Raw genomic sequence first — 14,171 nt, 5'->3', positions numbered from 1 at the left:
TATCTGCGATTAACCCATCCCGTCGTCCTTCCCCCCCAAGGGCAGCCGGGAGCAGACAGGCGTCAACGTGAGCCGCGCCAGGGGACCAATCCAAGTGCTCCTGTCCGTCTTCGTCAAGGACGCCACAGCGTTAGCGATCTATTGTTGTTGTGCATGTTTTTCCATTGGGTTTATCTTATCGGGGGGAAACCCTTGCGAGCACGGGGAGAACATGCAAACTCCACACAGAAAGGCCTGGGAGATACCCCACCTGGGTAACTGGCATCATGGAAACCTGGTCCCCAAGCGGGAATCGAACCCTGGACCTTCTTGCTGTGAGGCGACAGTGTTAACCACTACACCACCGTGTATGTGTATGTGTGTGTGTACAGATCCAGCTCTTAAAAATCGAACCTCTACTGCAAGGACGCAGTATCGTTAACGCCTCGTTAACAGCACTGCCAGGTTAATGGTGCATGATTACTGCAGTAGCAGTAGCAGAGCAGAGCTCAGAATCCTGAGAGCTGCATCTGTATGTATGTGTGTGTGGGTGTATGTATGTATGTGTGTGTGGGTGCATGTCTCCTACCAGTGCACATCCCGGGCAGCTGTTGCCGTTCTCACAGGTGCGCAGCCTGGAGTGGACGCCTCCGCCGCACTCTGAGCTGCACTTGGCCCAGGAGCTCCACGGGGACCAGAATATGGGCTGGGGACACGACACCCCCTCGTTACAGAACCTGGCCACGAGTAGAGCAGAGGAGGACTCATGAGAACCAGGACAGAACGTAACAGAACGTAACAGAACATGCCTGTCTGAGAGAGGTTGAGGAATAAATGGTAAATGGTAAATGGCTGCATTTATATAGCGCTTTACAATTTGTTCCTCACATTTGACCCATTCACTCACACATTCACACACCGATGGCGGAGGCGACCATGCAAGATGCCAACCTGCTCATCGGGAGCAATTAGGGGTTAAGTGTCTTGCTCAAGGACACTTCGACAAGCTGCCCGGGAGGAGCAGGAATCGAACCGGGAACCTCTGGATTGTCAGACGACTGCTCTACCTCCCAAGCCACTGTCGCCCCCGACTCCCCGAGGAAGACACCAGAAACCTACACAATGGCACACGGCAACCCGCAAACCCCGCCCTCCGCTCATTCATATTCAGGAGAGCGGCGGGTAGCCTGAAGGGGGCTCGTTAGAGCGGAGACCTTCAGTGGATATAGCTCACGTCCATCACTAATAGTGAAAGTCAATAGTGCAGTCATTGTAACAGATTGTAAATGTTGATCGAACTAGCTCAGAGCCTCTGGGTGTATCTTGCAGGGTGCCGCAGGGTAATATTTTAGCTCTATTGCTCTTTTTATGTTACATTAATGACATGGCTAGCCTATCAGTGTAGACCCAGAATGCGAATTGCTACTTTATGTGGATGATAGTGCTATTGTTTTTTTTTCACATCATGATGCCGGTGTTATTTTCAATAAGCTAGGGAATACGGCGGATTCATGTTGGGACTGGCTAGTTGACAACAAATTATCTCAACATTTAGAAAAAACACATTCTGTTTGGGTCTCGACGTAAACTGAAGAATACTAAGGATCTAATACTAAGGGTTTGTCTCATGTCTAAACACAGTGTAAAGTATTTAGGTATAATTATAGATCAGTCTGTCTCATGTCTAAACACAGTGTAAAGTATTTAGGTATATAGTTAGTTATAGATCAGTCTAGCTCATGTCTAAACACAGTGTAAAGTATTTAGTTATCTAGTTAGTGTATATTAGTTATAGATCAGTCTAGCTCATGTCTAAACACAGTGTAAAGTATTTAGGTATATAGTTATATTAGTTATAGATCAGTCTGGCTCATGTCTAAACACAGTGTAAAGTATTTAGGTATATAGTTATTATATATTGGTTATAGATCAGTCTAGCTCATGTCTAAACACAGTGTAAAGTATTTAGTTATCTCGTTAGTGTATATTAGTTATAGATCAGTCTGTCTCATGCCTAAATGCAGTGTAAATTATTTAGGTATCTAGTTATATTAGTTATAGATCAGTCTGTCTCATGTCTAAACACAGTGTAAAGTATTTAGGTATATAGTTATATTAGTTTTATACAATGGCATGCAGATTTCTTGATTCTGATTGGCTGAAACAGTCAAGTTAGACGTTGTTATTTCGTATAACACACTCCACGTGACCCCAGATCCCTCCCACAACCGAATAACTTTTTTTTTCTGTCTGAATGAATCCGCCATAGATAGACAAATGGAAGTATGAATAGCTTTTGAACGAATCCTCCAAAAAAGATACAGTCAACTGGAATATGTTAGTTCGTTACACATATGTTGGATTATGTAATTGCACACTAAAAACAGATGGGTCAATTCTATAACCCAATTTCTTGGTTAATCGTGTTGGGTTAAAATTATGGGTTAATTCTCTGAGCATAACCATTATTTGGGTTATTGAGATTTAATTTTGACCCAATTTTGACCCAATTTGTGAGTTATAATAATTATGGGTCAATTTTCTGAGACATAACCCATGTGTTGGGTCAGAGAGCTGGGTGTTTCCGCCGGGATCTGCAAAGCTACACCCCTCCCCCACTGGGAACTATATGTTCCAGTCAGTCAGACGGTCATGTTCACAGTCAACACGGTCCCACGTTCACAGTCAAGTCAACACGGTCCAACAAACCCTCTTCACGATCACGGAAAAGACTTCACTGACTCAAGGTAAGATCTCGTTTCGTTAGCACAGTATTTATATCTCAACCCATCCATTGTACCTATTGCGTCGTGTTAACCATGCACTGTGAACGTTGTGGAACTAAATTAGCTAGCTCTTCACAGCTATCTGTCGCGTCATCAGCTAGCTAGCTAGCTAGCTATCCACCGCAAGTTGCAACTTAGCTACTCATTTCTATAATCGGTTCATCTCTAACCTTGTAAAAATATGTGGTAACCTCTATTAATAAATAAGCCACACGACACGACACAACACATAAATCATTACCGTTCAAGCATGCTACCGAAAGTGACCAAGTCTATGAGTATTACAAAGGTTCTGGCTAGTAGCTAGGCCTAGTTAACCAGTACTAGTAACGTTACTGTTATTGCAAATTTTACCGTGTTTTGGGTTGTAATGATACCAGATTAACTGGAGATTATCTATAGCTGTGTAACGTTATATGATTGATATCTTTATTAACCATATGTGTGTAATAAAGCTGTTGTCCTCTCAATGCGGTGACATAGCTGGTTGGCTAGCTAGCTACATACTGTGATTTAGAGCCATTTTGCGCCATTTTGAGGTCTACATTTTCCATCATCTCTCTAATGTCCCGCGATTCGAGCATCAATTTACAACATCCTATACTAAATTAAGCAGTAGACTGCGGAAGCCAGACATGTGGTGAGGCTTTTTACACCTGAATTCAGTGCTAAATATTCTAGGCTGCTATGTCAGCTAGTACTTGGCCTATCGTGCACACGTGGCTGAGTACTTGGGCATGAGGCATTAATTAATTGCAGATGTGTTCATTTCCACATTGCTTTCTTTTGTTTCAGGCCAGTCTTGATGGACAGCTTTGTCACAGAAAAATTAATTGAGTGGCAATTGCCAGAGCTCACAGACAGTTTTAAAGGTGAGCATTTTTACTTTCTTGACCATGAAAATGTTTCCATGACTAAGCAGTATAGGGTTTCAACACACATGCACACACATTATTCTGTTCTTCATCTTGGTTCTCATCCTGTTCTTGTTCTGGTCTCTGGTCCTGTGTTGGAGTTTGCTGCCTGGACTGTAAAAGTCTTTCTTTGTTTTCTGTCTTTTGTCTTTCAGATAAAGATATTGATGACTTTTAGATGACGAAACAATCCGGAACCTCATCCCCAAAATAGGCCCCCGGCTCAAGTTCTCAAAACTTTACAGAGAATTTGTAAGTGATCACTAAGTTAAGAGTTCTAACATATCAAGGCAGATGGCGTATACATGCTTTAAATGCAAAAGGCTAATTCCTGGTGATGCCAAGTCTCTCTTTTCACATTTACGAGTAGCACACAATATAAACGCTTCATCCACTTATATCCAATGTTGTGAGGGAGTTTGTAGCAGAACATTTTCTTTCATTCGGTCTTACAGAAAGCACTTGCAAGGAGAACATAACGACAACCAGGCCCTGGCCCAGCCACCTAATGTACCAAATCAGGCTGCTAATATTTTCAATGCTGAAGAGCTAGTACTTTCTTGACCATGAAAATGTTTCCATGACTAAGCAGTATTGTTCAGTAGGGTTTCAACACACATGCATGCACACACAAATTATTCTGTTCTTCATCTTGGTTATCATCCTGTTCTTGTCCTGGTCTCTGGTCCTGCCAGCCTGGTCCTGTGTTGGAGTTTGCTGCACTGGATGGCACTGAAATTACTGTAAAAGTCTTTCTTTGTTTTCTGTCTTTGTCTTTCAGATCAAGATATCGATGAGGAGGCACCACCAGTACCCCCCACACCAGAACCAGCAGTACCTCCCCTCACCAGAACCAGCAGTACCTCCCCTCACCAGAACCAGCACCTCCCTTCACCAGAACCAGCAGTACCTCCCCCACCAGAACCAGCAGTACCTCCCCTCACCAGAACCAGCAGTACCTCCCCTCACCAGAACCACCGGTACCTCCCCTCACCAGAACCAGCAGTACCTCACCTCACCAGAACCAGCAGTACCTCCCCTCACCAGAACCAGCAGTACCTCCCCTCACCAGAACCACGGTACCTCCCCTCACCAGAACCAGCAGTACCTCACCTCACCAGCACCAGCAGTACCTCCCCTCACCAGAACCAGTACCTCTCCTCACCAGAACCACCAGTACCTCCCCTCACCAGAACCAGCAGTACCGCTTTTGGAGTTTGCAAAAGAGGGGTGGAGTTCTAGAGGAAGCAAGGTAAGCAAAAAAAGCCATATAATACGCAGCTCCTCCCCCTCAGGGAATGCTACACCCATTTGCAAGGGGTCTGCTGCTTCAGAGAGCCTATCTGCTGCTTCAGAGAGCCTAACTGCTGCTTCAGAGAGCCTATCTGCTACTTCAGAGAGCCTATCTGCTTCAGAGAGCCTAACTGCTGCTTCAGAGAGCCTAACTGCTGCTTCAGAGAGCCTATCTGCTGCTTCAGAGAGCCTATCTGCTGCTTCAGAGAGCCTATCTGCTGCTTCAGAGAGCCTATCTGCTGCTTCAGAGAGCCTATCTGCTGCTTCAGAGAGCCTATCTGCTTCAGAGAGCCTATCTGCTGCTTCAGAGAGCCTATCTGCTTCAGAGAGCCTAACTGCTGCTTCAGAGAGCCTAACTGCTGCTTCAGAGAGCCTATCTGCTGCTTCAGAGAGCCTATCTGCTGCTTCAGAGAGCCTATCTGCTGCTTCAGAGAGCCTAACTGCTGCTTCAGAGAGCCTATCTGCTGCTTCAGAGAGCCTATCTGCTTCAGAGAGCCTAACTGCTGCTTCAGAGAGCCTAACTGCTGCTTCAGAGAGCCTATCTGCTGCTTCAGAGAGCCTATCTGCTGCTTCAGAGAGCCTATCTGCTGCTTCAGAGAGCCTATCTGCTGCTTCAGAGAGCCTAACTGCTGCTTCAGAGAGCCTATCTGCTGCTTCAGAGAGCCTATCTGTTTCAGAGAGCCTAACTGCTGCTTCAGAGAGCCTATCTGCTGCTTCAGAGAGCCTATCTGCTGCTTCAGAGAGCCTATCTGCTGCTTCAGAGAGCCTATCTGCTTCAGAGAGCTTATCTGCTGCTTCAGAGAGCCTAACTGCTGCTTCAGAGAGCCTATCTGCTGCTTCAGAGAGCCTATCTGCTGCTTCAGAGAGCCTATCTGCTGCTTCAGAGAGCCTATATGTCGCTTCAGAGAGCATATCTGCTGCTTCAGAGAGCCTATCTGCTTCAGAGAGCATATCTGCTGCTTCAGAGAGCCTATCTGCTTCAGAGAGCCTAACTGCTGCTTCAGAGAGCCTATCTGCTGCTTCAGAGAGCCTATCTGCTGCTTCAGAGAGCCTATCTGCTTCAGAGAGCCTAACTGCTGCTTCAGAGAGCCTAACTGCTGCTTCAGAGAGCCTATCTGCTGCTTCAGAGAGCCTATCTGCTGCTTCAGAGAGCCTATCTACTTCAGAGAGCCTAACTGTTGCTTCAGAGAGCCTATCTGCTGCTTCAGAGAGCCTATCTACTTCAGAGAGCCTAACTGCTGCTTCAGAGAGCCTAACTGCTACTTCAGAGAGCCTATCTGCTGCTTCAGAGAGCCTATCTGCTGCTTCAGAGAGCCTATCTGCTGCTTCAGAGAGCCTATCTGCTCCAGAGAGCTTATCTGCTGCTTCAGAGAGCCTAACTGCTGCTTCAGAGAGCCTATCTGCTGCTTCAGAGAGCCTATCTGCTGCTTCAGAGAGCCTAACTGCTGCTTCAGAGAGCCTAACTGCTGCTTCAGAGAGCCTATCTGCTGCTTCAGAGAGCCTATCTGCTGCTTCAGAGAGCCTATCTGCTTCAGAGAGCCTAACTGCTGCTTCAGAGAGCCTATCTGCTGCTTCAGAGAGCATATCTGCTGCTTCAGAGAGCCTATCTGCTGCTTCAGAGAGCCTATCTGCTCCAGAGAGCTTATCTGCTGCTTCAGAGAGCCTAACTGCTGCTTCAGAGAGCCTATCTGCTGCTTCAGAGAGCCTATCTGCTGCTTCAGAGAGCCTCTCTGCTGTAGAGAGCCTAACTGCTGCTTCAGAGAGCCTATCTGCTGCTTCAGAGAGCCTATCTGCTGCTTCAGAGAGCCTAACTGCTGCTTCAGAGAGACTATCTGCTGCTTCAGAGAGCCTATCTGCTGCTTCAGAGAGCCTATCTGCTGCTTCAGAGAGCCTATCTGCTGCTTCAGAGAGCTTATCTGCTTCAGAGAGCCTATCTGCTGCTTCAGAGAGCCTAACTGCTGCTTCAGAGAGCCTATCTGCTGCTTCAGAGAGCCTATCTGCTGCTTCAGAGAGCCTAACTGCTGCTTCAGAGAGCCTATCTGCTTCAGAGAGCCTATCTGCTGCTTCAGAGAGCCTATCTGCTGCTTCAGAGAGCCTATCTGCTGCTCCAGAGAGCTTATCTGCTTCAGAGAGCCTATCTGCTGCTTCAGAGAGCCTATCTGCTGCTTGAGCCTATCTGCTGCTTCAGAGAGCCTAACTGCTGCTTCAGAGAGCCTAACTGCTTCAGAGAGCCTATCTGCTGCTTCAGAGAGCCTATCTGCTGCTTCAGGGAGCCTATCTGCTGCTTCAGAGAGCCTATAGGTTGCACCCACAGAGTTTGGTTGCACCACCAAGCCAAGGTCTGACAACCAAAGTCCCCCAGGCCCCCATAACCTCTATTTAAACTCGAAAAGGCATTGAGGTTTCCCTCATTTACAAAGACGAGTTAAAACCACTGTTTTGAGCACTCCAAAATGTCATTGCACATTCCATTGGCATGAGAAAAAAAAACTTGATTTAATTGAGCTCCCTTGTATAGTTGGTATAAACCTGTTATCTTGCTTATGATTTGCTGTCAACCCAAGATTCACCTGTATTTAACATTCTTTCTTTGCTTATGTGCTTGTTTTAGGTTGGGACAAATATGGTGGAGTACCTCCAGCAGGCAAGACCCTCTCCCTCGTTTTTGGTGCTGGGAGAACCACACACATGTTGTGCTCAGGCATTCGTGATCTATGCAGGTCGGGCACACCCTGAAAGCACAATGCTCGGGGCAGTTGATACGTGTTTTAAAGCATTTTATGTATTTGACATAAAGTACCCCAGGCAGTGTGTTCATGCATGGGAGTTTCTCCAGCACGTTATATATAATATTGAGGGACCAGAGTCCAAGCATGTAGCATTCTTAAGGACAGCCGTACGTAACGCAAAACTTACAAATGAGGAGGAGGTAGAATAGGTGAAGTAGCAGGAGGGAAGGTGGAGGAGAGGAGGAGGAGGAGTATAAGGAGAGGAGGTGGCGTAGTGAGGAGGTGAAGTAGGAGGAGGGAAGGTGGGGGAAGAGATGGAGGAGGGAGATGGGTAGACGCTAAGTCCCGTATTTCTATATGTATATATTAGTGCTGTCAATCGATTAAAATATTTAACACGATTAATCGCATGATTGTCCATAGTTAACTTGCGATTAATCACAAATTAATCTAATTTTTTTCTTTTTTTCTACCTTTTTTCTACGGATCTTTTTCAAGTTCCAAGTTTTAATACTCTTATCAACATGCGAGTCAACAAATGCTTTCGTTATGCAGCCATTTAACACAAAAGGATTACCCTCATGCATTGCAAATTTGCATCAAATTCAAAACAGAGTGATGCACAAAATAACTTAAAAGAAAGAAAATTCATTAAAACAATGAATAAAGTGTACATGAAATAATAGGGGAAAGAAAACGTTAGGAACTTGTTACATTCACCCACACAAGGGCTGAGTAATCACACACACCCCCCCTCTCTCTCTCACACACACTCTCCCAGCTCTCTTTCTCTCTTGCCCCCTCCCTTCTCTCTCACCCCCCTCTCTCTCTATATATCTCACACACACACACACACACTTCAGAAACAAACATAGTATCAACGAGAGCATCAATAATACACCTGAGTATAGTCTAGTAAAAAAAAATCTTAAAAGTTAATCGTGAGTTAAAAAAAATAGTGGTGTTAATAGAATCGGGCGATAACGTGTTAATACCGCGTTAACTTTGACAGCCTTAGTATATATGTGTTTTGATCTATCAATATCTGGGGGAGTGTTCCAACAGGGCAGTAAAGCAGTACAAAACCATACCGATATGTATTATTTATTATTTATTATTTAAACAGGAAATCAGTTTGACATGATGTGTTTCATGGGCACTATAGCAGCACAAGCACTTTTTGATGTCCACACGCTGTGACATGTATGCAACAAGTGTAATACATTTTGAAGTTAAATGTATTCTACGCCTTGGTCTGTTCTTTTCATTGATTTCAGCACATTTAGACTGTTATACCTTTCAATCAAGCATCTGTGCCAACCTAATGTAGTGTACTAACTATAGCAGTTGTGTTAATAGGCCCTTTTCACAGCAGCCATCTTGACACAGCAGGGTAAACCTACATCCTGTGAACCAGACTGACACATGTGTAACTAATCATGTTGCTGTGTCCATCTGTTGGTCAATCGTTGTCAATCTGGCTCACAAGATGGCTGCTGTGAATAGGGTCTATTTGACCAGTTTGATGTAACCCAAGATTCAGTCAAAGCAACTATTTTGACCCTTAAAATGGGTCGTTTGTATAACCCAATACGGGGTCAAATCAACTAGGAGGTTGGGTTATTTTGACCCTTAAAATGGGTCGTTTGTATAACCCAATATGGGGTCAAATCAACTTAGAAGTTGGGTTATTTTGACCCTTAAAATGGGTCGTTGGTATAACCCAATATGGGGTCAAATCAACTTGGAAGTTGGGTTATTTTGACCCTTAAAATGGGTCGTTGGTATAACCCAATATGGGGTCAAATCAACTTGGAGGTTGGGTTATTTTGACCCTTAAAATGGAAAAGTAAAAGTAAAAGTAAAAGTATCAAAAGTATTTGTTTATTTGACCCAAGTTATGGGTCAAATTAAATAACCAATAATAATGGGTCAAATTAACCCACACACTGGTCGGGCCCTTTTTGACCAGTGAATTGGGTCAAAAATAACCCAAATTGGGTCAAATTTGACCAATCTGTTTTTAGTGTGTGGTTTGTCATGACCCATTGTGAAACTAAAGAAAAATCACGGACTTAAAAAAAAGAAAAATGTTGGGTAGGCGGGGTGGGGTAACTGTACATTGGATTATCGACTAAACCTTACTTGGTCCCAAGAAGAGGGTCTCGTGTATTATTGGGTTAGGACATTTACTGTACATTGGCGGGGGTTGGGTTAGGACATTTACAGGGGCCAGTTTCGAATTGCAGTCTCCCATAGGTGCTCTTTGAGAGTGGTTTTGAAAGTGGGTAGTGATTCACATTCCTTTACAGCTGTGGGTAGGGCGTTCCACATTGATGTGGCATAATTGCGAAACGTGTTTAGTCCCTTGTTTGAGCCGAATCTGGGTTTAACATGGTTTGTGGAGCTCCCTCTGGTGTCTACTAGTGGATCTACTATTGGATCTACTTTCTCTATGGATGGTTTTGTGAATAAATCTCCATTATGCTTCAATTACTGTGTGTTTATTGTATAGCAATAAGGTTGGGTGAATTGGGCCATTGTATAAAAGCATTACATCACTTGAAGTCGTGTGTTATACTCATTAGATCACACCCAGGGGGGTCTAACAACCCTCTGCTACACGTGGGGCCTAACAACCACCCCTAGGCGTGATCTAATGAGTATAACACACTACTGCACGTGATGTAATGCTTAAATAGATCAGTCTGTCTCATGTCTAAACGTAAGGTTATGTATATAACCAAGTTCTATGAATTATGGTGACGCTCAGCGTCATTCTGCACGCACTTCACTTCGTGCACGAGCACTGAATAAAAAATTCCACAATGTACCTTTACATCCCAACATTCGTCTGGCCACACCCCTATCCGCTTACCTTCATAAGCAGGTGTGTGGTCACCTACTCGCCTCCTTCCCAAACTTTCACCACAAGGCGAGATCAAGGGCCGCAGCGGCGTCCTGACGCTGAGCGCCACCATAATTCATAGAACTTGGTTATATACATAACCTTACGTTCTATTTCATTATGGCTGCCGCTCAGCGTCATTCTGCACAAGAGGAGCTGAGCGGGAGCCAAAGCTCGACAAATGTACCCCGCTGAGGCCCCCCACAACCATCAGACCGGGGAGGATTGAGCCCCCCGACTCTCCCTAATGGAGGGATACCCTCCCTATTGGAGGACGGGAGGGAGACGGATCCGACCGTGCGAAGAGGAACTCAAGCAACTCAATGCACAGGGTGAGCAGACCGTGGCTTGACCCCACGACTACGCACGCGCACAACCCGCATGCCACCAGGAACGAACGGAAGGAACAACCCTCGTTACTGCCCCCAAAATCACGGGGTCAAGAGCAAACTCAACCCCGTGGCAAGGCCGTAGCAGCGGAGCGCGAAGGAAGACCCAGACCCACCGAAGGGACTGGATCCCCTGGAAAAAGGGGGCCCGGAGAGGTCAATGACGCCAGGCATCAAGACCCCACCAGGCGGTCACTTAGTGACACCGCCCCCCACATCGCCAGCGTATTCGGATAGGGCCCCTCCAAGAGCGGGCCCTTTCCCCCCAATAGTACACCGCCTGGCACACTGACCCTGCAACACAGGCAGTCAGCATGGCCATAAAGCACTCAAAAAGGTTAACCAACGGAAGCAGGCAGCGCACCGGGGAAACCAGGCAGCAGGCTGTAGACCTGAGCCTGGAGCACTGCGGACGAGACAGGCGCTAAAGGAGTCAACTGAAAACAGCCCCCCCCCCCGGCGGAAGGGGCGTATGCTGGCATTGTTGAGCACCATGACAAAGCCTCCATAAAAAAAAACCCACCCAGAGGGGTCAAGGCAGAGAAGGCTGACATGATTGGCAGACGTCATGAACATGCAGGGGCACACTCAACCGGGTAACCCGGGAGTTGACTCTGCTCCAACACACCAGGGAATCAACCACCCTCTCGGTACACAGACGTGACCAGAACCAGTACCGTGCCCAAACCACGCCGACATGCCTACTCCAGGAGAAGGGGCAGATATGCGTGTTGATCTAAAACATGAAAAGAGGGCGCCACCCAGACGGTCCTGTTTACACCCTCTGCCAAGAATCTTCGCAAACTGCATGCTACCATGTCCTCCCTCCTCACTCCCCCCCCCACCTCCTCCTCCCTCATCTTTTTCTGCCGAAGACTTTGCGATCTTCTTTGAGGAAAAAGTGGAGAACATCCGCAGCTCCTTCTCCCAACCCCCACCCATTCCAAACGCTGAATCGAGAACCTCATCCTTCACTCTGTCATCTTTCTCTCCCATTACAGAAGCCGAGACCCTGACACTGGTAACGTCGAACCGTCCGACTACATGCCAGCTGGACCAGCTACCCTCCCCACTCCTCCAGACCATAGCACCGGACATCCTCCCATTCCTAACTGCAACCATCAACTCCTCACTCAACTCGGGGGTGGTCCCCACCTCCCTAAAACAAGCCAGAGTCACGCCCCTCATAAAAAAACCAACCCTGAACCCCACCGTCATAGCCAACTATCGCCCTGTCTCTCTTCTCTCCTTCCTTTCTAAAACACTTGAACGTGCTGTATCCAACCAACTTACTGCTTATCTCTTACAGAATGACCTCCTAGACCCCAATCAGTCTGGCTTCCGGACTGGCCACTCCACAGAAACGGCCCTCATTGCGGTCACAGAGGCACTTCACTTAGCAAAAGCGAAAGGCCTCTCCTCTGTCCTGATTCTCCTAGATCTATCTGCAGCCTTCGACACAGTCAACTATCAGATCCTCCTCGCGGCCCTCGCAGGAATGGGAGTGGCTGGATCTGCGCTGACATGGCTGACATCATACCTCAATGACCGCTCCTACCAAGTGTCATGGAGAGGGACTCTGTCGGCCACCCGCCCCCTCCGGACGGGTGTCCCCCAGGGCTCGGTCCTAGGACCCCTTCTCTTCTCCCTCTATACTAAATCACTGGGTAACATTATCACGTCTCATGGCTTCTCATATCATTGTTATGCCGATGATACTCAACTCTTCCTCTCCTTCCCTCCCTCAGATATCCACGTCTCTGAGCGGATCTCGGCATGTCTGTCCGACATCTCCGCCTGGATGACGACCAACCACCTCAAACTGAACCTAAGCAAAACAGAATTGCTCCACCTGCCGGCCAAATCCTCCCCCCTGACCGACCTCTCCATCACAGTCGAGAATGCAGCTGTGACCGTGTCGCCGACCGCCAAGAACCTTGGTGTTGTCCTCGACGACCAGTTGAACTTCTCTGCTCACATCGCAGCGACAACCAGAACCTGCAGATTCCTCCTGAGCAACGTCAGAAGGATACGCCCCTTCCTGACAAAAGAAGCCACCCAACTCCTCGTCCAATCAACAGTCATCTCCCGCCTCGACTACTGCAACGCACTGCTAGCTGGCCTCCCGGCCACTGCCACCAAGCCTCTTCAACTCATTCAAAATGCAGCGGCCCGCCTGATCTCAAACCTACCGAAGTCGGCCCATGTCACCCCACTTCTTAGGGACCTGCACTGGCTCCCCATTGCTGCACGTATCCGCTTCAAGGCCCTCGACCTAGCATACCGTGCGGCAAAGGGAACCGCTCCCGCCTACCTCCGGTCAATGGTCTCTAACTACACACCCTCAAGACCCCTACGCTCTGCATCTTCTGGCCGCCTCAGATCTACTCCTATCCAAGCTCCCGGAGGGTCATCAAAGAGAAGCCGCCTATTCTCAGTCCTTGCCCCACAATGGTGGAATGAACTACCCATCCCAGTTAGGACAGCCGAATCCCGTCCAATCTTTCGCCGTCGACTAAAGACTCACTTCTTCAACCATTATCTGAAATGATAAAAAAAAATAAAAAATCTAACCTGACTAACCTTAATGTCATGCACTTGTCCTAATAAACTAACCTACACTGTAACACGCAACACTTTGATGAACATTGTTACTCAGCTGATAGAGTTATACCTTTCTTGCTGTCTTGTCGCACAGAACTTGTAAGTCGCTTTGGATAAAAGCATCAGCTAAATGACTAAATGTAAATGTAATGTACACCTCGCTCAGTGGCCCACCCCAAGGGCGTGAGACCCCTCTACCTATATTCTGATCCATTCCGTTAACATCCCCCAGATATGAACGAGAATCCGTCGAGACCCAGTAACAGGCTCTCGGAAGAGGAAAAAATCCCCCATCCCAGTTGCTTTATAAAAACGCTGTTTTAATAACAAGTAACCAAGGCGACTTGTGCTATGTATGACTTAGTCCACATTGCAGCCGGCTTGTGGGAGGCAAGAAACAGCGTTCGTGACAGGGGAGGGTTGAATTGGATGATACGAAATTGGGATGGGAGAAAATGTAGAAAATGGGAGAAAAAGTGGATAAAAAAAAAAGAAGTGGCAGCTAGAGATTGTGTTCCGGAGATAAATTACTGGTCGCTCCAAAATGCCAACCGCCTCGCCGATTTCCC

At 46.9% G+C, this 14,171-nt stretch overlaps 1 protein-coding gene across 1 annotated transcript in view; it reads right to left on the bottom strand.

Annotated features, from left to right (window-relative positions):
* Positions 1-14,171, bottom strand: part of LOC311226085 (semaphorin-5B-like) — a gene marked incomplete at both ends in the record, with an annotated part of 108,988 nt that overhangs the window by 30,900 nt on the left and 63,917 nt on the right. The window contains one exon of the mRNA XM_084311461.1: positions 569-716. Coding sequence (XP_084167587.1) covers positions 569-716 — 148 coding nt within the window. The remainder of the gene's footprint in view (positions 1-568; positions 717-14,171) is intronic.

This window comes from Notolepis coatsorum (genome assembly GCF_963971535.1).
Source record: "Notolepis coatsorum genome assembly, chromosome: 3".
Lineage (NCBI taxonomy): Eukaryota > Metazoa > Chordata > Actinopteri > Aulopiformes > Paralepididae > Notolepis > Notolepis coatsorum.
The sequence above is the reverse complement of the archived record's forward strand: the minus strand, read 5'-3'. Positions and strand labels throughout refer to the sequence as shown.